Source organism: Antedon bifida, chromosome 8 (assembly GCF_963402885.1).
Source record: "Antedon bifida chromosome 8, ecAntBifi1.1, whole genome shotgun sequence".
NCBI lineage: Eukaryota > Metazoa > Echinodermata > Crinoidea > Comatulida > Antedonidae > Antedon > Antedon bifida.
The window spans coordinates 762,601-788,164 of record NC_136233.1 but is presented as its reverse complement, the minus strand read 5'-3'; the positions used below and the strand labels follow the sequence as shown (position 1 = coordinate 788,164).

Here is a 25,564-nt window from a genome sequence, read left to right as displayed (position 1 = left end):
ACACAAAATATTGATTGTTAGACTTGAGGTATTGGGTTTGGTTCTTCAGAAATCATATACTAATTACTCTATATTATTAACTCAACTAAAATTTGCAAAACAAAACAAACCTGCTGCAAGATGTTCATATCAATAAATCAAAAACAAAGACCTGTGTGTGTGTGATTAATATAAGATTCTATTTATTTTTCTATTGATATTCATAAGATACAACGTATGCATTATTTGTAATTGTTTGTTTTTTCCCTTTACAATTCGAGTCATTGATTATGCATGGTACAATGTAAATTAAAATGCCTTTATATAATATATGAAATCACATGATCCATGTGGCAGAGATAAGTACATTTTCTTTCAGTAATTTTAATAACATTTGCACTGCAAGACAGATGTCAGAGGTCGGAACACTATTTTTATGCATAAAACCTAATTATATGCATATTTTTGTCAAATCCAAGAACACACAATCAGAATACCAGTATAATATCAGTGCGTTTATAGATTATTATTATTATTATATGATTCCAAGCAGCTCAGTATATTTACATTATATTTCAGCCTTATACATTATTTTAATGATCATGTGAATGTATTTATAATATTATTATAAATATTATTATTTATCACATTAATTATTATATTATTATTATATATTATTTATTCATTTCATTATTTATTTTTATTATATTTATGTTCCTGCGTTAAAAAAAGAAGATACTTGAATGAATGCAACGTTTACGAGCGTTTTGCGCTGATGAAAATGTGTAGTTTCAATTATTTTATAATAGCATCCTAAAGATATACTTTTAACCAATATTTATTGGAGGTTTAGCCTGATCTATAAATTTATATGGTAGTGTTCGATTCTTTATATGGCAATTGGTGTATTCAATTGTTGAACGGTTTTTAACAGTATTAGCTTAAAAATGTATTGTTCCTCAAAACCATGAAAAACACTTTGAATAGGCCATTTTGCAGTTTTAATAAAGTTAATAACTTCTGTAGAAAAAAGAACCAACAAAAATAATGATTTCACTTATAAAAATTCAAAAGAAATGGTTAATTTTAACCAAAAAGTATTTTTTGCCTTAAATTACATTTTCAGGTAAATCATTTTTTTTTTCAATTCAGTTTATGGTCAAAGTGGATAACTGTTATGTGACATTAAAATGGCATATTCAACACAAAATGTCCATATATCTTTAATGTTTGAAATACAAAATACTCAAACAATTGAATACTGTAAATGCTATTCACCATCAAAGGCAACAAAACTGCTTTCTTTGTGGGATAAACGAAAAACACAGATCAATATATTTTTCATTCTATTTTTTTTAGAAATATCTCATTAAACATCATTACAAATTGTTGAATGAATGATAAAACATAAATTAAAGATAGTGTGGGCATTTCATAATTTTAAACAATTATATTTCATTTCTTATTTCAAAGGACCTAATTATTGTTTAAACGCCAGAAGAAGTCAAATTTACTTTCTAGTGAATGTAGGTTTTTCGACATCAATTTCTGTAAGTTTTTTTTCACTTTTGTTTGTATCTGGTATTAAGAGAGTACAAACTGGAAACAATAGGTGAAGAGGTCAGAAAGTGAAAATTCTCAACAAGGTCACTTTTTATCCATTGAAAAATAACTCTTTGTAATATTCACTCCATCCAGATAAACCAGCTCGAAGCCAAATATGTACTGGGTCATAAAGATATCAATATTAGGGTGCGTTACAGGCAGTTTGTGATAATTTACAGCGATATGTTTGCTGATTAGTTTAAGGAAGGTGTGGCTTGATTGTTGAGGTTTGAGATGATGGTGGGAACTTGCTTTAATTCAACAAGTTTGTAGCGCTACAACATAAGATTACAGTAGTGGGCTTGTAAATTGATTTTAAGAACAAAGACCAAAGAGAAATCAAGTAAAATAAACATACAGACAAAAGCTTTATTACAATACTCATGATTTTCATCGTCAATATTATACAACAAACATTAATTTTTAATTCCATTCACAAATACAAGTTGCTAACAGAAAACTGCACTACTACACTAAAACATTTTTATAATCTATAGCAGAATATAACATAATTATCTTGATACCATTGATACTATACTATTGATAAAACATAAACCACTAAACCATCACTACAACAATCTACTACATTCCATTTTCAACAGAGAAAATAAAATATATGTTTCAAAAACATTATCTTTTACCAACATATATCAATATTTTTATATTAAAATTTATAATTATTAGCTTTCAATTTTATTATACAAGTAAATTGTCAATTATTATTATCATAATCTTCCTGCTTCAGTTTATTTAATCATAGTTTTAATAAGATACAATAGATTTTAAATTATATATAAACAACAAAATAAAGAGGAGCTAAGGCCATACAATATTTGGACCAAATCGACCTTACACTATTAATATGTACCCCAAACTTAGGCAATAAGCATACAATCTTTAGTAAGCGTACAAACTTACTACGTTACAGCAAAGATTCTATAAATGGTGCACTTTTGCATGGAATAATTTGCAATCACAATAATTGTTTACGTTGTAAAGGGTTTTGGCTTGTTGCATTGTTAGTAGACAAGGCTGGTATGAATGCAAAATGGATGCTGGTCATTGTGTGCAATAGAATATTCAATGACTGTATCGCCATCAGTTTGCGGTGAAAAATTGATCTTTATTTACTGACAAAAATGGAAGATATTATACTCTGTTACATTATATGCTGTTCTACAACACAACAATAATACTATTGTAAAATAGCAGTTTTCCCTGAATTTGACAAATGCATAATATAACAGACAACATCCATTGATACCTTATCTTTGATAAGTTTATAAGAAACAATAAGGTTTTAATTATGATATATAAGTGGTCCAGGACCATTTTAAAGCAACAATGATGATTGAACAAAGCGGTAAACACACCTTAAAGGTAGTGACATGCAGACAGAAACAAAATTTATCCATAAAACCATTTTATAAAAATGATAACACCAATGTTTTACAGTTTTAATCTGTGGGAGCGCATGAGGTATAGATGGTTTCTTTTACTGATTTTATCACATACTGATGATCACATGTATTGCTACAAAACATTGCATAAAGCTATTACATGGCATGAATCACAAAAATGACATCTAAGTACGGACCTAAAATTTAAGTCCAATACACTAAGTAAAAATAGATTAACATTAATTTAGTGTGTAAATAATTAGCAGTGTCCTTAATTCAAGACAAGCAATTCTAGAAGCTTTGAGCATACAATAAATATTATTTAAATTAAAACATTTTATATGCAGCTGGTGCAATGTTGGTGCAAACTTATCTGTTCTAGGTACCTGTACTTAAGCACCACATGATTTTGTACAAATAAATGATTAGAAAACATTGTTAGTGTTTTCCATTTTTACCTTTCAACAATTTTGTTTATTATGAAAAATACAAATGTAGCTCAGATTTTACCGCTAAGATTATATTCTACATAATGTCAATAATATATAACTAAAATTGAAGATATTTACAGTAAATTTTAGAGTTAGGTCAAGATTGTGAGTGGCTTCACAAAAGCAGTTGGTAGCCTACTGGCAGCCAAATGTAGGTCAGATTCTTTGTTTTCATCACTATTCAACTAAAAAAATCTAGAAGAATGTGCTGTTGATCAAATTACTAGAATTATGACCAAGGGCACGTATTATTAAGACAAATATCAAGAAAGAATATATTAATCCTAGGCCAAAGATCTGAGTCATAAAGCAAGCCTGCTTTGAATTCTAGCCCAAGAAAGGAAATTCACTAGCCTGATAAAAGGAAATTGTAAAACAGAAAACAGGCCTACACGCCTATTTCACAAGCCTACAACAAACCATTTCATGGCATTCAAAGAAACAAATCTACTACCTACTGTAAAAGGATACACAAAACATATTTTACAACAGCTTTTAAGCCTGATTTTGATTCCTATATATAGCATATTATAAACATTTTTTTTAAAATGAAAAAGGCAAATTCTTTCAGTTAGTAACCATAGTCATTGAATAACCGTTCCCAAACTGAAAGATCTACCATCTTTTGTACATTACTGGCCTTGTGCCCACTCTAATTCTAATATTAATTTGTCCTGTACATTATATAGATATCATCCTATTCAGTAAAACAATTACTGGCCAACACAAACCATGAATTCTACATTAGCACTTAATTACAAAAATCTCATTCTTCTGGAAATAAATTATCATTTAAAAAATTGGAAATCATTGGGAAGAAAATGGGAGTAATTTTAATATAGTTCAAGTTTAATGAATGTCCTAAATCAATTTACATATGCACTACACCTATATAAAAAAAAGGATGCAATGTTTAACCTAATATTTGAAATGATTTAAACTTTCAAATCTAGCCTAGATTTTAGTTAAATTGTACATAAAATAAACACCAAATAGCAATATAAAGTATATTAAAATAATATTTTACTCATAATATTAATAGTTTTGAATGATTGTAGCTTGTAACCTGTTTGCCTACAATGTCTTACTAGAGAAGCTGCCAAAATTGTAGCTAAATTGTACATAAAATAAACAGCAAAAAGCAGTAGATATGATATTATTTGTACTAACATTAAGATATTACACCATCTTGACAAGCCAAGCCTTTTGCCTGCAATGACCTAACAATGTTTGCAATATTATTCAGCCTACACTGACCTTGATGCATTGAAATTGTTGCAACATAGGCTTGGTCAGTGTTAACAATTGACCTTTCCTGATCTCCTAGGTCAATGTCCATTCTGTTTACAATCGTAAAGCTGGTCATAGTAAGCTTTTTGCAAATAATTATGAAAGGAGTTGTTGAAACAGAACTACAGTACAGTCGTTTTGTTTACAAAGATATCCATAGCCTCGCTATTGTAATTATCTTTGAAACCTCCAAAGTACATTTTACTTACTCACATTATCATAAATTTTATAAAATATACATAAACATTTACAAGCTGTGTATAAGTATATTCATAAAAAAAAATTGTGCGAATTAGAATTGTCTGGTTTTAAACACAAACATTATTGAGAGTATAGTATATTTATGATTTACACACGTATGAAGGTTATATAAGAAATGAATTGTTTGGGGATAAAAATTAAGTTCAACCAAGGAGAAACTAATTCCGCATTGGTTCAAACGAGATAAAACACAATATAATGAATATATTAACTGGTGAAAAGCATCGTTCTTAAATCTTAGTGGAGGGTTACTTTGGTTCAATTATAGATTTCTCATTTCTTGGTAGAAATCAAGGTTAGAATAGCTAATGTTATTGTACCATAATCTTTTTCTAGAAAAATAGGCCATTTACATATATAGTACATTCATTTAAATTGATTATTAAAATTAAAAGTTCAGCTAAAAAAAAGGCAACTTACTAATATAGAAAGGCACTTTACTGTAAACAAAAAAAGAAGAAACTATCCATGTATTTACCAAGTTACTACTAAATATAAAGATCCATATAGTAGTACACTATATACAAACTACACTAAGAAATTAACAATTTCATTAAAAAAAGAAATAGTTTGTTCAACCATATATTAAGAAATTGTGACATTTACAGGTACCATGGTTACCAAGAAATGAATCTAGACATTTATATAATATATTAATTGTATTTTTCTTTGAAATTCTCTAGGTTTGAATTTACTTTTGTCAACTGTGTTAGTAAGTTAAAATACAAAATATTTATGGACAAATTTTCCCTGAGTACACAAGTTAGAGACGTGTTTGGTTCGAGTTATAACAAAAACGGTTTTAGTACAACTTAAGGAGCGAATATGAAGCAAAATGATTTAACAATTGAATGAGAATAAAAATTAACTACTATGAAAAAGTTAACAGAAAGGTTGGGAAAAAGCAGTTTATACAAGGAATCTTAAAAATAACTTGGAATTATTGTGTCACCTCCATTTATCTTGCAGAAATAAAAGGAAAAAACCAAAACAGTTAAAGTGTAGTAAATTGAGGTGGACATTTTTGGATAATTTTTCTTTAAGCTGATTTTATCTGTGAATACTTGGCACAGTAATAAATAATATTTAAAATATTGTCATTACTTTTGACAAGGATAACTGGAAAATAGCATGGAATGACTTGGCGAGATTTGAACTATACTTGAACTCTGGCCAATTACAAGTCACTTATGAATATTATTTTCCTGAAAATCAGAATCACACATAGTATGTGAATCATAAATTGACCTTTGACCTCAATATTATTGTTGGGATTACATTTAGACATAAGTTTATTCATAGATATATTTAAAATGATTTCAGAAAAAACAAAAAAATGATATGAATTTGATAAAAAGACCTGAGAATTGCTAGACTTATTTAAGCACATTTGTTTAAGTGTTTGAGGTAAAATGAACACTAACATTATAGATGAGGTACAATAATTGATTAAAATCTGAATTAGTATTAATATATTTTATGGAAGAATAATATAATCTGTAAAAAAGGCCTATTATGCATAATTTCCACTATTTTGAATGAGGCATTGTGGGATATACATTTTTCTATACTACTGTATTTAATTAAATAATAAATTTATTTGCATAAAACAGAACACAATACAATCATCTTATTTGATTACTGTACGAATTTTGATAAATCGTTTGTCGGAGTAAAGTGTTCCACTTTATTACAGAATTTTACTGGTCATCTGATATTAAAGATATTAACAAAATGAAGGTGTGTCACTTAGCACCTAAATACAGGAAATGGTTATTAGAGGTAATGTAGTAATATATCAAAACACTAAAACAAAAACATTTACAAAACATGGGACACTTAAATACCTCTGTAAAACAGAGGCGCTTAGTCTAATTTACTACTTTTAAAATAAAAAATATTAATATTAAGCTATTATTTTATTTTACAAGATTTATTATATTCTTGATTAAATCACTAATTTACAAGAAAACAGCCAAAATTCACATCACATAAAATCTGCAGCAATTAGAAAAAAAAAATAGTTTGATATAATAATCATTCGAGTGACGTTTGTACACAACAACGAACCCTGAGATACGACATGCGGTCAGCCTATGCATTTCACTACAAATCACGAAATACCTGAGGTAGATTTTTTTTAGAATAAAATACGCAATAATCAATTTAAGTAACTCTGTTGCATTTTTTTTTCACATTTTAACTTGGCAACATTTTATTAGTATTTGGCATTAACATGAATTCTACACACCATCAACAGAAGCTGACAACGCCAATTTAAATGCTTGTAGCATCGACATATACAACAACAACAACATTATAATTAACATACACAAATTTTAGCGTGTTGTAGAGAAATGCATATCAAGTTAGACGCATGTTTTTATTATTTACACATACTGCCTAAATCTACTAAGACTTTTTTACCCGTATTAAAAAATTTGCACACGATTATTTCCAAAGTCCACCACAATAATATAGCCATCTGGAGAGACACATATCCCTGAGGGTCGATCGAGTTCACCGAGACCGGAGCCTGGAGATCCAAATCTGCACAAGAACGTACCGTTAGGTTGAAACACTTGAATACGATGATTACGAGAATCTGCCACGATGATGTTGCCCTCTTGATCCACGCAAACACCTTGAGGACGGAGGAACTGGCCGATGTTGCTTCCTTCCGAGCCCAGAAAACGAGCAGACTGAAAATCTGGAAAATCAGGATTTATCACGAGCAAACGATGATTATTGAAGTCGGTTACAATAATTTGGCCTTCAGGGTTAAACGCCACACCACGAGGAGAATCAAAATGTTTCCATAGAGCACCATCGAATCCGTACTTATTAATAAATGTCCCGTCGTTATTGAAAATTTGAATACGGTGGTTGCGGGTGTCGGACACCAGGATTTTTCCGTCACGGTTACAAGCGGTGTCCCATGGGTAGTTAAACTGTCCATTTTTGCTTCCTTTCTCTCCAAATTTAAACAAAAACTGTCCTTCGAAAGTGAACACTTGAATTCGATGGTTATCTTTATCGGCAACGATAATCTTCTCTTCAGGATCAATGGCAACTCCAGCTGGTCTATCAAATTGACCGTTTCTCGATCCAGCTGTACCGAATTTTCGCAAAAACGTACCATCTGGATTGAAAATCTGAATACGGTTGTTGCTACGGTCGGCGATAATGAGATATCCATCTTTGTTTGTTGTGATTCCCCAAGGCCGGCAGAGTTCACCATCTCCCTCACCTTCACAGCCAAACTCTTTTTGTACCACGCCAATATTTTGATAACTGCGACCCATTCTCACATTAACGGTGAACGGACTCTCACGTATATGTCTCCCTCTTATCGTAACAGACACACTATGTGGCCCTTCTGTCTGCAGCCGGTAACTTATTAGATAAGTTCCATTTTCACGATCTAGAACATCTGTGGGATATATTCCTCCATCTGGGCCTTGTAGAACCACAACAACTGGTTCACCGCCAGTGAACGAGGCTTCGCTGTTATGATCTCTGGCGTGAACGAGAAATGTGCTCAGTTTACCAAGTAACGCTCGTTTTAGGCCATCACCTGTAGCAATGCAATTTGGAGCGTAAGCACTGCTGCTGACAAACCCAAGGGAGGATATAGCAGTCTGCAAGGCTCCATCTGGTGGTGTAAACAAGATTGTATCATCCTCGTGAGGCTCAAGTAGATTTCGTAGACCTCTCATCGTTTGCATTTGCTTCACCATTCGATCTTTAGCTTTCAGGATTGAAATGTCATTTCCACTTTGCATAGCGCCCTCAACTGATTTGATAGAATCCAATATTTTATCCAACCCTTGGCGTAGTTCTTCACCTTGAAAATTCAATGCTTTTTCTTTAACTTTTCGAATTTTATCAACTTTTAGTAACAAATCTCGTTGTCGTTCTTCCAATGCTGTCATGTGTCTCTTAATAGTAGTTTTTACTTCGTTAACGATCATTTGTGAATGCATCTCAACTCTGTCTGCCATACTTTGTGCTGAGTTAATACTGTCTTCCAGTGTTCTGATGCTGTTGTTTGCTTCCATTAGTAACCGTTGCGTTATCACTTTGCTGTTTTGCACCGCGTCTTGGAGATACACACAATTGTGACCTCCGTGTTCTTGCATGGTGCATTCCCGGCATATTGCCATCGAGCACGTATCGCAATAAAGACGGACAACTTCATTTGTGTGGACGTCGCAATAACTAACAGTTTTGTCAAAATTCGGCTGCTGGATGATGGAATTATAATTTGGCGAGTGTACGGGGCTTTGGTTTTGTTGGCCGTGATCGTTAAAATAATCATCTAAACGACAAATATTGTGATCCTTTGTCATTCGTACTCGTCGGTGAGCGTGCACGCATCTATCGCAAAGCTGTTCTTGGCATTGGCGACAAATGCAAGTCGCGAGCTGTTTATCCTCACAAGATTTACAAAGATGGAAATCATTTATATCCTTATCATCTTCTTGTCCAACTACACCTAGAATATTATTGAGTATGAGGTTTGATGTTAAAGAATTAAGTCCCAGTTCACCCAAAGGTGTTTCATGAGAACACAGTGGACATTGTATTCTATCAGGTTCCCCTAGCCTTTGTGTTAAACAATGTTTGCAAAACGTATGCATACACGGCAGCACCCTCACATCATACACGTTGTGGAACTGTTCTAGGCAAATACAACACATCTGCTCTCCTCCCAGCATACGATCCTTCGACGACCCACCAAAAGCGGCCATTATTTGGCGATTGGGATTTAAACATGAGTGTGTCTTTCCTACATCAAAAGTATCTTTCTGTATAAATGCTGGTATCCACTCACTTTCGACTTTCTTGCTTGTTTCAGAGCCTGTTGAGGTGCAAAACATGTCTTAAACCAGGCCACCGTACTCACCCCTTTTCTTGCATTGAAAGCACTTCTGCCAGTAAAAAATTCGTACAAATGAAAGTGAAGATTGGCGCAGTCGTAGTTTGCGTTTTGGTAGACTCTCATCCAGTTAGCCCCATAGAAACAACTTAATCAAAAACAGCATTCAGTCACTCGAAAATAAAGCGATGTGCCAATTTACATTTAATTTACATGTGCAATGTTCATTTCATTGAAATTATATGGATTCATTATTGCAAATTGATAAAAGCGCTGATGTTTTATTAAAGTAATCACCTAAAAACGGCTGACACGCGTCCAAAGGCTTACGTAACCAGGTCACAGCCCTCTCTGGTTTTAAGCAGTCAATGACCTTTGAAAAGTCCTATTTGAATATTTTTATAACAAAGTTTGGTAGGATTCTTTAAAACTGAAAAAATAAGTTGAAATAAAAAGCAAATTAGCAATACGTTGGTTGCTATATAATTTAATATACGCCTTTCCGGTACAGCACCTACCGATACGCGCGCGAGGGATACGGATACGCGATACGCGCTTCCGATTACAGAAGTAGGTCAAGTTTCATCAAATCACGATGGCGCCTTACACAATTTTACTTATAAATACATCCATCAATTTTCTTTTGCTTTTTTATTCGCGTACAGTAGGTTTGTTTTCTGAGTCATTGACCTTTAAATGTCACATTAAAAACTTGGCTACGGAACATAACAGTTAGGGGCGCGCCCAGAGAATCGACTTTAAACGTGCGCGTACGCAGGGGACACCATTCATTGTTGTTTGTCACACTGCCAAATCAAGCAGGTGTGACGACGAAAATGTATTACATTTTTTTTTGTAGGTGACATTATCGCTGCTGTTGAACCGTTCACAAGCTAAGAAGGGTGAGATATCTCTACCAGAGATAACGTTTTCCTTCCTTTTAGAGGGAACGTCGTCCTACGTAACACCCACGCACTTACAGATAATTGGCGCGGCATTTTGTATATGCGTTGTTCAAGGGGATTAGAACATAGTGCGTACGTTAGGTACATAATCAATTTATTTACATACAGGAGAAAAAAACAAACTCAAATCTTTATCCTTACTTTTTTTACATCAATTTTTCAAAGGCGAACATCAAAAGAAAACTTTATTTATTTTATATTTGGGTTTCATGATTTGATTAATTTTTACTACACATTATTATTCTGTCCGAATGTATTGAGACACTACAATTGTTTCAAGTATTGAAGGTGGTACATACTTTTTTAATTAAAAGTTTGCACAAAAATAGAGGGCGCCAAACAGAAAAATTTAAGCGCCCAGTTTTTAACACGTTATAAAATCTGTCTCTGAAAAACTGTATATTATTATTGGGATTCTAGGCCTTTGTAGAATCTTCAACTGACATAAAATTTTATGTAAACATGAAAATAAAAAACACATACTACACAAAACCGATAATTATTATGTTCTATTTAATTATCAAACCCAATATTTAACAAAATATAATCATGTTTTAAAACTATATAATATAAATCAACATTTCATAGAAACAGTGAATTTTTTGATTAGTTAACAATTACAAAATAAATCTGATTAAAAACAGTTAAAAACAATTTGGTAAAATTGAATGAAAAACTGAAAATTAATAACTTTACTCCTCATAGTCCTGATATCTATTACTGAGGCATGATGGGAAACTGAAAGGCATGTATTATATTTTACTTCCAATATTTATTATCTTACCAATTTTTACCCTATTGTATACAATATATTTTAATATAAAATCATATAATATTTATGTACAATTATATAAAATGTTCTTGAAAGACTGTTAATGAAAGGTCGATGTGAAATTACACAGTACTACACTACACTGTGATTTGGTACATTTCATTTTCATAAAGAAATGTATTATCTGGCGCCCTCTATATTTGTAATGCAAGTTTAGCTACCTAGTTTGTTTACAAAATTAAAGTCTTTAAAACAAAGTAACATAATAAGTTTACGTCTTACTGTTGCTTAAAATCTGTAAAAAATGTCTTTCAAAAAGATTTGTAAAAAGTAGTATATTTGCAATATTGAGGTAGCTTGAAGATCTTGAACCATTGCTGTGAAATTAGCATATTGGCACATTACTGAATTATAGTCACAATTACAATGTTATTAAAACAATTAGACATTGGTGGTTTAAAATTAGACAAACTAAAAATTTGTCTGAATAATTTATAAGCAGCTTATATAGATAAAAGAATTAGACATTGGTGGTTTAAAATTAGACAAACTAAAAATTTGTCTGAATAATTTATAAGCAGCTTATATAGATAAAAGAATTAGACATTGGTGGTTTAAAACTAGACAAACTACACATTTTTCTGAATAATGAATAAGCAGCTTATATAGATAAGCAGCTGGACTTAACACAGAAATCAAGGTGTCTCCTTTATAAGCTGCACACTGTAAGACAGTACTGTATTCCTTAATTGGCATTAAACATTCTTCAAAGAAAAATGTAACGTTTAAGACATTTCTTTTCTGTAGGAGATTATTTAATTATTATAGAAAGAAAATGTGAATGTTTACAAGCAGCAATAGGCAGAGTTTGACAGACAATTAGAATCACAGATGACAACCATTAAAGGACAGAAAGAAAAACACATAACTGACATAGATTGTCTGACAAAAGCGTTTAAAGAACAGGTGTGCATAACACCTCAGACTGTGCAAGAACAACACCGGAGTACGCAGACATCTGTTGAAGGCTTGTTTAGGTCACTGAAGATCCATGATGGTGAAGGAATGGCTGAAGAATTTAATACAACATCACAGATGACAGAGGACTTTCTAGACATTCCAACAGGAACCACACCACATGTACAGTATAGCAATACAAGATTTCAAAGGGGGAATTGTAGCAATCTTTAATTAATTATATAAAATAAGAGATACTAGAAAAACATTCATAAAATTTACACATTTGGTGGGTTTTTGGAATCTGCTTTGAGACATGTTTGAACATTTATTCCAAATTAGTACTGAATGCATAAAAGAGCTATCATTAAAATTTAATTTCAACAATTGGTAAATTTAAGATTAAAATTTTATCATTTTTAATTTGTCGCTGTATTTAAATGCAGCGAATATGGCTAATCCAACCACACCCATACCCACAATACTTGGGAAAGACCGTTTCAATCTGTATACCATATTAGGATATACCCACATCCAGAATAGAGAACCAGAGTAACCGCACGCCCTGTGGAATGAACGCCTTTTCTGAACCCTCTCATAGTATGCCTCTAGATTTGGCCGTTTTCCCCCGGTGAAGAATCTTTGACCCAAACCGAGGAAAGCAATACGGTGAAGAAGAGTAGCCAAGTATATATCAGCGATAGTAAAATTCTCAGAACACAACCAAGGACCTTCTTCTGGTGACCCTGTATAGAAAGAAATTAAAAATAAAGTTTTATTAATATATTTATTGGCATAAAGAGACTCTAAACCATGATATACGTGATATACTGAAAATTAAATAAGTTATAAATATAATAAGAGTGTGACCCAAGATATATCTGAGATCACACATTTGCTAGTGTGGACACACTCCGATTTAAGACAGCCAAGTTGGACTATACTGTGTCTTTACTCCAATCAGCATTTTTTTCCATTCAAAGTATATAAATCTACTGTTTGTATTGAAATGTTAATTGCCATTGCATACATAGGTACTTTGCATAATAATTATACCCTTAAATAAATAGCTTCTTGTACTGGTAGGGTATAGATGATGTCATCTCAGATAAAGTACCAGGAAAATTCTATTTCTTTCTATTTATCTAACATATAAAACCGTTTTAAATAATTTAATAAATTCATTTCTGTGAGGCTTAGGTTACCTTTCTTATATCATTAGGTATAATACTTTGAATACAGTATTATTCCAATACATACCTTGGCCTTTGACCTTACTAAGTTCCTCTTCAATTTCTGTTAATACCTCATCACAGCGTTGTAGACAATTCATACAATATTTAAGGTCAAGTATTTTGTTTACCAAGGCTTGAGTTCTGGCAATCTTTCCCTCGTACATCCCACGTAGATCAGGTAATTTAGCAGCATAATTCTGCATTACTTTTTGTGGTTTATCAAACTTGGCTGTAAATAGCAAAAACACATTTTTAAAATTACATCATTTTGTCAAAGACAAGGGTTCAAATCCTAGTCATACACATGTACAGGATTTCTTCTTGTCCAATAAAGTGCCCCCACCTAAGATTTAATTAATTTAATTTTTACAATTTTATTTCACCTTTTATTTTCACATTAAATATGGTTGAAAACATACAAATACATAATACAAACAAGCACAAAATCTACACAAAAAAAATATCAGTAATTTTGTCATAATTTGACCTTTGACATTTAAACCTATTGACGGAAACATACTTGGAGTGAATCTTTAGGAAGGATGCTTTGCTATCCATCCTGTAACCTAAGTCATATGATTACTGTTGGATGTTGAGATACTAATAACATTAAATGGAAGTCACTCAAGACTAATCTAGAATATCATATACTCAATAATTAATTGAAAACTATCTAAAACTTAATTAAAATTATAAAATAAAATAATTTTAAGATTAAATTTACCACGAACTTGAGCTGGATTAAAAAACTTTTTCTTGGTAGTTTCGATTTCTGGATGTAACATAGTTGCAAATGTAATACATTCAATTTCCACAGACTTCAATAAAGATTTAAAATGTTTCACTTTGGCACCGTCATCAGTTGATGGGTCAGGGGTCAAACTAGGTGCTAAATGAATGAAGAAAGAAAATGTTATAAATGTCATTGTGCTGATGATATATCAATCATCATTACTGCAGGGGAACATTTTCAGCCAAAAACAATTATTCTACACAAAACTAACTTATTGCTACGCATTTATAAAATGTGTCAAATTCACAAAAAACAAAACTGCAAAAAAACAAAATGACCTCAGATTGATTATCAGTTTTTGCTAATCAAACTTTTCAAATAAAAATATTCATTGTATTGATGTCTGTATTTTGTAACTACCACAAATAAAACTAGTAAATACCAAGTATGAACTACTAATGAATGATAACAGGAAACTACTACAACTGTTTTTCAAAAAAAAAAAAAAAAAAAAAGGTGTAGTGTTTTAAACAGTTTAAGTGTGCTTGTTGTGTATTTAAAATCTTCATGTATTGTGAGTTTGATAAGTTAGATAAGATCTTATTTTAAAAATGTACTATGGATGTTTTTCCCGCACCAAACAAAGGTGTAGTGTTTAAAACAGTTTTTAGTGTGCTGCTTTTGTATTTAGAATATGAAATGGCAATCACATTTCTTAATGTATTGTGAGTTTGACAATAGAGTCAGATAAGATCATATATTGTTTAAATTTACATTGCCAAGTACTAATACCTTGTGGTGTTATTTGATCCAAATAATTTAATATGGCTTCAGAGTCTATAATGAGGCGCTTATTGTGCTGGACGATTGGGATCTCTCCATGTGGGTTTAGCCGGATGAACCATGGCTCAAGTTGCTCTCCTAGTTGAATATTCACCAGTTTCTTCCGATATGGTACTCTCTTCTCCTCAAATCCAAGTCTGGCCTATATACAAAAAGTATAGAAAAAATGGTTTATTTTTTAAATCCATAAACAAATATTATTATTAATTATTATTAATTCTGTTTGTGAAATGTTACATATAAAGACTAGGCCTACACAAAAACCAACCAAGATAGAAGGAAGAACTGTAATTAATATGGTCAAGCCAGGGAGTTGTTATTTTAACTCCCTGGACCACTGCCCAACCACTGCATATGCCATAATACTAGTAGCTACCCACGGCTCACAGACGTGGTGGAGCGGAAATCCACTTGTTGTGTTGGCCTTGGTTGGGGCCTAGGCTAGTAGTAGTACTATACTGTAGTAGTAGTAGTAGTAGGCGGCTAGGGCGGTAACGGGACGATTCGGCCCTGAGACGATTCGGCCCGGGACGATTCGGCCCTGGGACGATTCGGCCCGGTACTATTCGGCCCGGGACGATTCGGCCCTGAGACGATTCGGCACACTTACATTTATCGGCTTTGATAAGCATTTATAAGCATAAAATAAGCTTTTTTCCCCAAACTTTATTTTCAGAGAGACTATGGGGTAGCACTACTAGGGATAAAGATGCAATAAAGCAAACATTTTGAAAACATTGTCGAAAATAATCATTTTTTAGTCACGCGAACGATGTAAACAAGTTACGCCCTCTGTTGGCCGCTTGGCGAATGCACGAAATAAACAAGGTTTTCGAAGTAATAAATTGAATATAAAATTACGTTTTTTTAGTAATTTATTATATATATTATATCAACTTTGTCAATATCAATAAAATACGGATTGTTAAACACCTTTAAAAACTTGATAAATAAAAAAAAAATGAATATGAATTTGGTCTAAAGTGAGACGTTTCGGCCCACAAAGTGGGATGTTTCGGCCCAAAAGTGGGCCGAATCGTCCCACCAAAAGTGGGCCGAATAGTCCCGGGCCGAATCGTCTCAGGGCCGAATCGTCCCTGAACCGGCTAGGGCTAGCCTAGGCCTAGATAAATGGAAGTTAGTTAGTCTTCGAAATTTGTAGTTTAAAATAATAAATTATGCACTTACTCGTTGTGAATAGAATGAGGACTCTGCATGGTATAATAAAGGTGAAGAATACATATTAATTAAAAGGGAAAGGACTTTTATTAGCAGAAAGATTTGGTAAAATTCGCCGCTCTCTCACCCGACCGTACCCTGCTAGAGATTCAACATCGAAAAGACACGCCTACTTTTCTAACATCGTCACGCTATGTAATTTTTGCTAATGAATATTCAACAACTACAAATATTTTCACTAAGCCAAAGTTTACTGTTTTAGCGCGCTTTTGTTTTTATTTGATAGTTTTCTGACTTAAGATATGTACCTCTCCACCATTATTATAAATAATATAAACACCTTATGCCCAAATAATACAATCGCTCTGACTGCTGGAGGAGTTGCGCTTTCGCAAAAGACTGCATGAGATATATGACTAGGCCGCGCTACAGCAGGTTGATTTGATATCAACAATAATTGCACGCGTGCGTGTCAATATTGTGCGTGTGTGTAAACAGCAATCCAACCTTTACAAAATTGACAGATGTGCGTCAGCATCCCTAATGCAATTCTAACATAACGTCAAGGATTTGGCTTAATAAAATAATATATCCCGCAAAATTTGACCAAATCATGTTATTAAAAAAATTGGACAGTCATAGCCCAAGGTGATTTTAATAAAAACTACATGACCGTGCCAAATGCTAGATAGGTCACTAGCCAGAAAGGCCTAATAAGTGTTTTACATTAAAAAACACTGTGTTCGTGCCCAGCCTTCGTTTTATTATTACCACCGTACTCTATGACACCATGCATTATGCGTTTGTTGTCTGGATTGGAGTTACGCGCGCAAAAACGAAGCAATGAGAATTGTCGTTAGTCCGATTTTAAAGCTACATTCACACTGAGGCAGAATTCGAGTCAAATCAAAATTCATTTCTTTTCAAATCAGAGAAAGTCGAAGCTTGTGTGATAATTATGCATGGCTTAGCTTACGTTAGTGACTATCGTTTTGTGAAAATAATGCTTCAAATGCTTGGTTCCCACAACAGAGAAGTACAGTAACACAACGACGTAAAAAGGCAAACGTAAGGGATTTGACCAATCACAAGCGATGGATTTATTCGACTGTCGCTTGTCATTGGTCAACTCGTTAGCGTTGCGTCTACGTCCTTGCGTTACGTCCTAGTGGGAACTAAGCTCCAGTAGAATAGTATAATTATATTTTTAAAAATCACATAAATATAGGTCTGTGAAATTGGTTAAAATGCAACACTGTCTCTTGTCAATCAACACTACAATAATGGTATATCGTTGAATGATTTCATTTATATTTTGACGTTTTGCTCAAGGCTATTATTTTGGAAACTATTGCCAATTTAGGTTTTTTTTATTGTGTTTTATGGGATTTTAAAAAACCAGAATGAGTCAGAAAGATCGTGAATATTTACAGATACCTAGTTACTACACTGGGAGCAGTAAACGATTTCAATCAATGTGTAAGTATACACGTTCCCACAAACTAATACGGGTTATTGAAATCATCACTGGGAGCAGTAAACGATTTCAATCAATGTGTAGGTGTACACGTTCCCACAAACTAATACGGGTTATTGGAATCATCACTGGGAGCAGTAAACGATTTCAATCAATGTGTAGGTGTACACGTCCCCACAAACTAATACGGGTTATTGGAATCATCACTGGGAGCAGTAAACGATTTCAATCAATGTGTAGGTGTACACGTCCCCACAAACTAATACGGGTTATTGGAATCATCACTGGGAGCAGTAAACGATTTCAATCAATGTGTAGGTGTACACGTCCCCACAAACTAATACGGGTTATTGAAATCATCGACAATATGGTAGAACCATTGGACATTAGACGTTAGAGGACGCGTCGGAAATATTTTAGAATTACTAATTGATAACAATTCGGTATCGATCAAGGAATTACGGAATTAAATCCGTAAAAGCAGCAGCAGCAGCTGATAGATATATAAACTACTTGAAAAAATACAATATTGTATATTGTTTATTTAATGTCATTCATTTTAAATTTGCATTTATTTTGAACCACAATTGAAGAAAATGAAGAAATTGGCTAAAATAAAATACACGAAATTGTATGTAAAATGGAAACGATTTTGACAAGATAAAATAACATAATTCCAAAAGGAAATAACTCATTATAAAGAACACGAAAATAGGTTGCCTTCGCTAAGGAAAAACATGTCGTCTGTCAAATTCAACTAATGTTTACACCATTTGAGAGCACATTTTAAAATATCCTGGACGTCCTATTTGTATATTCGTCTTTTAATTAATTATTAACATAGATCTGAAAGTTAATCTTTTTTACCAGTTAGCTTGTTTTCCAATCTAGAATGACGTACGCGCAACGCAATGTATAACGTGCCCAATCAGAACGATGATCCGTATAGTTAGTAGTTGCGTCCTTACCTGGAGAGGTTCCCTCACTAGAGACGTAGAAGCAACGCAAGCGAGTTGACCAATCACAAGCAACAGTTCAAATAATCCATCGCGTGTGATTGGTTAAATCACTAACGTTGCGTCTCTCCTAGTGGGAACCTAGCATTACATTTTATATTATGGCACCTTGTTTATATTTTGTAAAGTTCTTTAATATATTCAGTCATTGGTATTACTTTATTACGATTACAAAATCCCAAATATTCCAGCCGAATTTAGGCGGCCTACTGTAGCTACAGCCTTGTTATTCATCATACACAATCTTTCGTAATATCATTCTCACTTGGACGAAACGATGATCCGTCGCTTGTTACGTAACGAAGTAGGCATGCACAACGCAAGTAATTTGACCAATCACAATCGATAGTTTGGATGACCCATCATGATTGGTCAAATTACTTGCGGCGCGCCTACGTTACGTCATTGCGTTGTGTCCAATGGGAAGCTTATTAATTATTAATTAATAATGGATACTCAGAATCCAGATTAATTTTAGTTTTAATTAAAATAAATATATTAATGTTATCTTTATTTAATATAATAATACCTAATATAATAATTACTAAAAATTACCATTACAAAGTAACAATTCCATAAAGAAAAAATACTAAACAAACTCAAATAAATAATATGTTTACAGTATCTAATAGTCTTTAGCTGGATTTCATGATAAACTACAATTATTGTACAAGCCCTATCGCTATTGCTATTATACAATACCCATGCTTAAAATATATAATTTAAAATATTATAAATCAACAATTTATATGGTTATAATCAAATTTTTATTTATTTTTGCACATATCTATTTTGGTTAACGTTTGTCTTCCGATCCAGAATTCATTCATGGAAATAAAAAAAAAATTGCATTATTTTATGATTACCTACGATGTTTAAAATACATAAAGAGGGCGGCCCCTAAAACACCTATAATTGAAACATATGGCGCTGTTCTCTTGATTTTATACTTAAGAATCGGGATAGCCAACGCCCATAGTGCTCTGTTGGAATACAAACAAGTTTTACGAAAAGAAGGTCGTTGTAAAACTCGCTGATAATACGCTTCTATATGCGGCCGTGTTCCCTTTGTGAAGAATTTTTCGTCAAGCCCAATTGAAACCAAACGATGAAGAATTGTTGATAGAAATATATCAGCAATTGTGAATGTTTGTGAGCATAGCCATGGTAACTCCTCTGATGATGGTGCTGATTCTATAAAAAGTTGAAATGAGAAAATATCAATCATTATTGTGACACATTTTGAGTTGGTAACTTTAACTTTATGTGAAATTTAGTGAACTTCAATCAACCACACTTCTAAAAGGAACTTTAAAAACAAATTCTTTACCCTACCAGGTTCATTTCATACAGACCACATAATATTCTGTAATTGCATTACTCTAATTGTTAACAATTATTTTCTGTTTACAGTTAGTGATTATGAGAACATGGGTAAGGGTTAGACAGTTCCTTTCCCAAGTATACTGAGCGGCAGCCTAATATTTCTTGTAATAGAGGCTAACTTAAACCACACATTTGTACATCCTTCCTACAGACCTTACTTACTCTCCTGGGTAAGTAAGCCAAATGTAGGACATTAAATATCTGGGCTAGCTTAATAGAAACGACACGACGCTAATTAATTACACTTTTTTGTAATAGAAAACCGGAAAAAATTAAAAAGTGCTGAATTAAATGTCCTAGCTTTTGCCTTACAATGTTTTGAACTTAGGGTGTGGTGGGAGGGTGGTTGTGTTTAGAGGAGTGGGAGGGGTGGATTATAATCTGATTATGACTTACCGTTAAACTCTTGAATAACCTGAACAAGTTGCACTTCAATTTCATCAAAAACTTCTTGGCAATGTTTAATTTCAGCTAGCAAAACATCAAGTTCAATACCACCTTTCTTGTCATACGTTAGAATCTTAGCATCATATGCAAACTTTAAGTCTGGATATATTCTGGAGTACCACTTCATAATACGGATACCTTTCGACAGTTTTACTATAATTTATAAACAAAAGAAAATGACGGAAATAGCAAATGACTGAAATATAAGTATAAAAAAAATAATAAATAAAATGGTTGAAATATAAAATAAATATGTTAAATATAACAAGAAGGAAAGGTTGGTACATATGATTAACATTTAGTGTGTACATAAATACAGCCTTGATTAAAAATGGTAAAATAAAAAAATAAAAATCAGTCTTAATTAATTTTTTTTTTTTTAAATGGTGAATGGTCAAGTTTTGTGTACATTTTTAAATTAATAAAAAATAAATTAAAATTAATAAAAATTTAATTTCATTGATAGACTGTCCAGTTGGGTGACTAGGCTTCATATCCTGGGATTAAACAAAAATTAGAAGAGATCTTTAGATATGCAACAATCTAGGATTGACCCAATGTCCTGAGTCACCCAGTAGAATAGGCCTCTTTGTATTTAACAGGATTTGAACCAAAAGCCTTGGGATTGGTAAGCAATCAACCAACTACAACGTCACTTACATTTAACAAAATGTCCTAACCATGCATTAAAATCATTCACTTTCACTGCTCCTATTTCTTGCGCATGATGTTTACTTCCCAGCATCAAGATACCAACATTGACAGACTTAAGTAGGTTCTTAAATCGGTGAACTTTGGCACCTTCTTTGCTTGACATGTCAGGAGTTAGTCTTGCTCCTAATATAAGCAAAAAACGAATTTCTACAAATTAAAATAAATATCTGAAACAATTTTTCTTCTAAATTGCTTTTAAAAATTAATTTTGTTGAGCTTATTTTTTCAAATATAAAAATATTTTATGACAAGTTTTTAAAATGTGTAATACATTGCTAAAGTAGGGTGATTCCCCTTTAATTTTATACTGCAAAGGGGACAGAGGGATTACATTAATTTACTTTTTTTAACTTTAAAAAGGGATTGTAATGCAACGCGGACAATTAGGAAATAAAAAAATCTTGTGACGGTGTTGATTTATACTTAGAGCCAACTAACCCTCAGGTGCAATCTGGTCCAGATAATCTAAGATAGCTTCCGAATCTATTATAATTCGTTTGTTGTGCTCGACAACCGGTACCTCTCCTTTTGGGTTGATGCGCATGAACCATGGCAACAGGTTCTCACCAGCTTTGTGGGTAACATGATATCGACGGTGTTTTACACCTTTTTCTGCAAAACCAAGCCTTGCCTGAAAAGAGAAGATTCAACAGTGTAATTAATGTAATAGTTATTAAATGCACCTTGTGACCTTGTGGTTGAACTTCGGCTGAATAAATGAAAAATGGAGCAATTGGTTCTATAGGTCACAGAGTTGATTATATTATTAGATTACTGTAATCAATTTTGAATCCGGAAAAACATTTATTGTCCACAAACAAATCTTACATCACTCTCATAAATAACTAATGTCTATAGCTTGCGTGTAGCTGGCAGCCTATAATGATTTATAGATGTATCTACTGTAAGACATATAGGCTGGCTACTACACAGTACTACTTACCCTCTGTGAATAAAATGAGCTTTCGGCATGGTATAACAAAGGTAGCGACATTGTACTTGAAAATTATTCAAACATCAAAGTAACATAATTTTATAATGTCGAACTCAAGACAGTAAACAAAACAAACTCTGATTTGTGGACTTGTATCAGACTGGACACTGTTGTGTGTTGTGTATGCAGCAGCAGCAGTAATGACCGGTTTGTTGTTGAGAACTGGTGTAGGTCAAAGTTCACGGGCCCTGGGGATTTAGCTCGCACAGCGTGTTGAGAGATAGAAATTTACAAAAACACGACAAAATGAATGGAATGTCATGTTTTATAGACGCCTTGTTCAGTATGCATTGACCAGTGCACGAATGATATAACTTGATAAGTTACTTTCTTTTAAGCCACGTATTACTCATACAGCAGCCCCACAAGACTAATCCTATTTTCCTTTTACAAATTACATAGTCAGTTTGCTAACCTATGTTGTGTGACCATTGCATAACATTTATCTGGAACGCGACAGGAGCTATAAATAAAAGTTATGGAATATTAAATGATGGTGACCCTGGGTGCACTTTTAAATTGGTTTGACCATGCACGTTTTCAGGAAATTGAAATAGATAAAAAGTTCGCTGTGTGCTCAATAAAAATTGGCTAAATTATACTCCTGATCAGCTTTGCCAGGTGGAAGAGAATTTTTAAAATAAATATAGGACAACAAATATTGAACTCACTCTTTGAAATCCACCACAGCATGTGGATATGATGAACGATGTCATCATCATCATCATCGTCATCAACGTTATCATCATCAAACTGTTCATTAAATGTAAAACTTTCGTGTCAAGACAGTTCCGTCAGGCGTCAAGCTGTTTATTTTACTGGTTTGCATTTTGGATTAGAAAAGAATGTTACTTTGAAGAAAAAAAATACACAAATCAAGATTCTATTTGATTTATTATTACAACTACATTTTGTCATTAAAATGTACAATTACAACATCTACATTATTATTGCATTAAAGTATTAAAAAACATGTGTAAAATGGCTATAACAATATTTGTTATGTCCTTCCAAAACCATACAATCAAGTAAATATTTGTTTATTAGTTATGCTAGAAATGTAAAATTACAAAGAAAAAAGTATTTTAAATAAATAACATTTCCACAATTTGTATAATCTTTCATAGTTTGAGTAATCTCTAGGGACGGGACAGGCGACACATCTTGCACCAACATTGTGTTTTTATCGTCCTAATAGTACTGTACTAGGTTCTATATTGTGTTCCATACTAAAAATACTTAAAAGTACTTAAAAATACTTGTCAACCATATATGGAAAGTGCATTGGCAGGAGCCAGTATCTTCTGGTCCGGCGCCGACAGAGTCAAATCGAACGTAGTAAAATGTTTCGTTTTCATGCGGCTACTATACGTGCATATCGATTGACGCATAGCCGCGTGAAGCGTCGAGAAAACGAAACATTCGCGTTCGATTTGATTTACCGGACCGGAACCGTGTCGGAACAGGTGTGTTCATCCTTGATCTGGGAATAGTTCATTCCTCATTCAACTGTTCTAACTGGTGATCCAGGCGAGAACGTTTTTTGATACCAGAACTGGTATGTTAATAACCATATGGCAATAGCAGTCACGGCAGCTATGATCTTTTCCAAAAATGTATGGAAATAAACAGCAGTGCACAACAACATCCACACCCACAAGCAACACAATAGTAACAGCAGAATCGCAAATATATAAATGAATGGTGGTAGTATTTTTGACAACCATTTATTGTGGTGATCTGTAGAATATTTATATTTACAAACTGCATTCATTGATCGGAGTTCTTCTAATATTGTGAGCATACTGTGCATTAGTATGAAAGTATGTCCAGAAATGTCGAAACCTTTCCAGTTTGAGTCAGCGTGTACGCAGGATTTCTTTGTGGCGAAACCTTCTACATCACAAGCTCCGGTCGCCTGCTCAATAGCTAAAAATATATTCACAGTAATATACCAAAAGAATGTTGCAATCACTAAGCGCAAACCATCTTTAAGTAGTAAATACCATTGTTTATTACATGTAAGAAGACCAGATAAAACCATGTAGGGGGTCAAAAGGCACAAAGTCCAACCCCACCCCCACTTGACAAATACTTGATTGAAGAGGTTTTGAGGGTTTGAGAAGATAGAGTCTGGTGCTACATTGAGTTCGTAAACTATAGAACCTATAAACACAATGAAGACAAGAAAGAATACAGTCTTTTCTGGGCGAAGTATTCCCAATGTCATATCATCAAATGAGCAAGTTGTTCTGTCGTTGTTTGGCGGTGAAACGTCATCATTCGCTCGTCGTGTCTTCATTTTGGGTTTCCGATGTCTTGTCCTACTAGAAGGCATTATAATATATCCTATCAATTTTAGTGAAGATAATTTGCAATTAAATGGTAGAAAACACAAGAATTTAGAAGAGAAATATCACGTTGTATTCAAACATACGTGTTATTGTGTTGATTACTACTACAATGGAAAGGTCATGCGAGGGATATTATTTATACCATGTTGGTAGGTTGAAATATGCTCGGCTAATGTCCACTTCTTTCTAAAATACACAGGCATTTTTTTTAATTGAATGAAATATAATGATGTTTATCACATGGAACCAAATTAAACTCAAATAAGATAATATTAAGTCTATATAAGCAATTCAATAATGTTTAAAATTAATTTATACAGAGCTATTGTTTAATTTTCCTAAGATTGGAATATCATGATCTAGCATTAAGTTTATGACATTTATTATGGCAAATATTGAATCAGATTTAGATGATACAAAGCATCAAAATAATATGCATATGCATTTTTAAACATTTTTTTATGCTGGTAAGCTGGTAGCCTTATCTTTAAAAACAATTTAAGTCGGTAGGACGACCCCTAAGTACGGTATTTTGAAAACGTTTTTGTTAATCATTATTAATTCTTTATGGTAAAATGAAATGA

General features: G+C 32.9%; 5 protein-coding genes across 5 annotated transcripts in view; 1 reads left to right on the top strand and 4 right to left on the bottom strand.

The window, feature by feature from the left end:
* The window catches only part of LOC144849475 (granule associated Rac and RHOG effector protein 1-like), a 200,218-nt gene that overhangs the window by 154,222 nt on the left and 20,432 nt on the right, over positions 1-25,564 (top strand). The gene's annotated exons all lie outside the window — the stretch shown is intronic.
* LOC144849556 (E3 ubiquitin-protein ligase TRIM71-like) lies at positions 1,929-10,093 on the bottom strand. The gene has a single exon (XM_078706498.1). It carries the CDS (start codon positions 9,907-9,909, stop codon positions 7,459-7,461), a length of 2,451 nt encoding a protein of 816 aa, XP_078562624.1. The 5' UTR covers positions 9,910-10,093; the 3' UTR covers positions 1,929-7,458.
* On the bottom strand, positions 11,370-16,738 carry LOC144849792 (ganglioside-induced differentiation-associated protein 1-like). The gene is made up of 5 exons (XM_078706849.1): positions 16,602-16,738; positions 15,363-15,555; positions 14,562-14,726; positions 13,863-14,066; positions 11,370-13,348 (listed from the first exon to the last, which is right to left on the bottom strand). The coding sequence occupies exons 1-5, from the start codon at positions 16,653-16,655 to the stop codon at positions 13,005-13,007; spliced, it is 960 nt and encodes a 319-aa protein (XP_078562975.1). The 5' UTR covers positions 16,656-16,738; the 3' UTR covers positions 11,370-13,004.
* LOC144849492 (ganglioside-induced differentiation-associated protein 1-like) lies at positions 19,548-22,967 on the bottom strand. Its single transcript, XM_078706418.1, has 5 exons — positions 22,576-22,967; positions 22,071-22,263; positions 21,579-21,755; positions 20,868-21,071; positions 19,548-20,279 (listed from the first exon to the last, which is right to left on the bottom strand). The coding sequence occupies exons 1-5, from the start codon at positions 22,624-22,626 to the stop codon at positions 19,948-19,950; spliced, it is 957 nt and encodes a 318-aa protein (XP_078562544.1). The 5' UTR covers positions 22,627-22,967; the 3' UTR covers positions 19,548-19,947.
* LOC144849494 (acyl-coenzyme A diphosphatase FITM2-like) lies at positions 23,583-25,073 on the bottom strand. The gene has a single exon (XM_078706421.1). It carries the CDS (start codon positions 24,962-24,964, stop codon positions 24,128-24,130), a length of 837 nt encoding a protein of 278 aa, XP_078562547.1. The 5' UTR covers positions 24,965-25,073; the 3' UTR covers positions 23,583-24,127.

What these genes read in the sequence shown, in the direction of transcription:
- LOC144849556 (XM_078706498.1), bottom strand. Translation starts at nt 9,909, where the DNA reads ATGTTTTGCACCTCAACAGGCTCTGAAACAAGCAAGAAAGTCGAAAGT.
- LOC144849792 (XM_078706849.1), bottom strand. Translation starts at nt 16,655, where the DNA reads ATGTATTCTTCACCTTTATTATACCATGCAGAGTCCTCATTCTATTCA. An exon ending in CCTCATTCTATTCACAACGA is followed by an intron (nt 15,556 to 16,601) that starts GTAAGTGCATAA and finishes TTTTGTATATAG; the next exon opens with GCCAGACTTGGATTTGAGGA. An exon ending in TAATCCAGCTCAAGTTCGTG is followed by an intron (nt 14,067 to 14,561) that starts GTAAATTTAATC and finishes TGCTATTTACAG; the next exon opens with CCAAGTTTGATAAACCACAA.
- LOC144849492 (XM_078706418.1), bottom strand. Translation starts at nt 22,626, where the DNA reads ATGTCGCTACCTTTGTTATACCATGCCGAAAGCTCATTTTATTCACAG. An exon ending in GTTAGGACATTTTGTTAAAT is followed by an intron (nt 21,072 to 21,578) that starts GTAAGTGACGTT and finishes TATAAATTATAG; the next exon opens with TAAAACTGTCGAAAGGTATC. An exon ending in GGTTATTCAAGAGTTTAACG is followed by an intron (nt 20,280 to 20,867) that starts GTAAGTCATAAT and finishes AACTTTTTATAG; the next exon opens with AATCAGCACCATCATCAGAG.
- LOC144849494 (XM_078706421.1), bottom strand. Translation starts at nt 24,964, where the DNA reads ATGCCTTCTAGTAGGACAAGACATCGGAAACCCAAAATGAAGACACGA.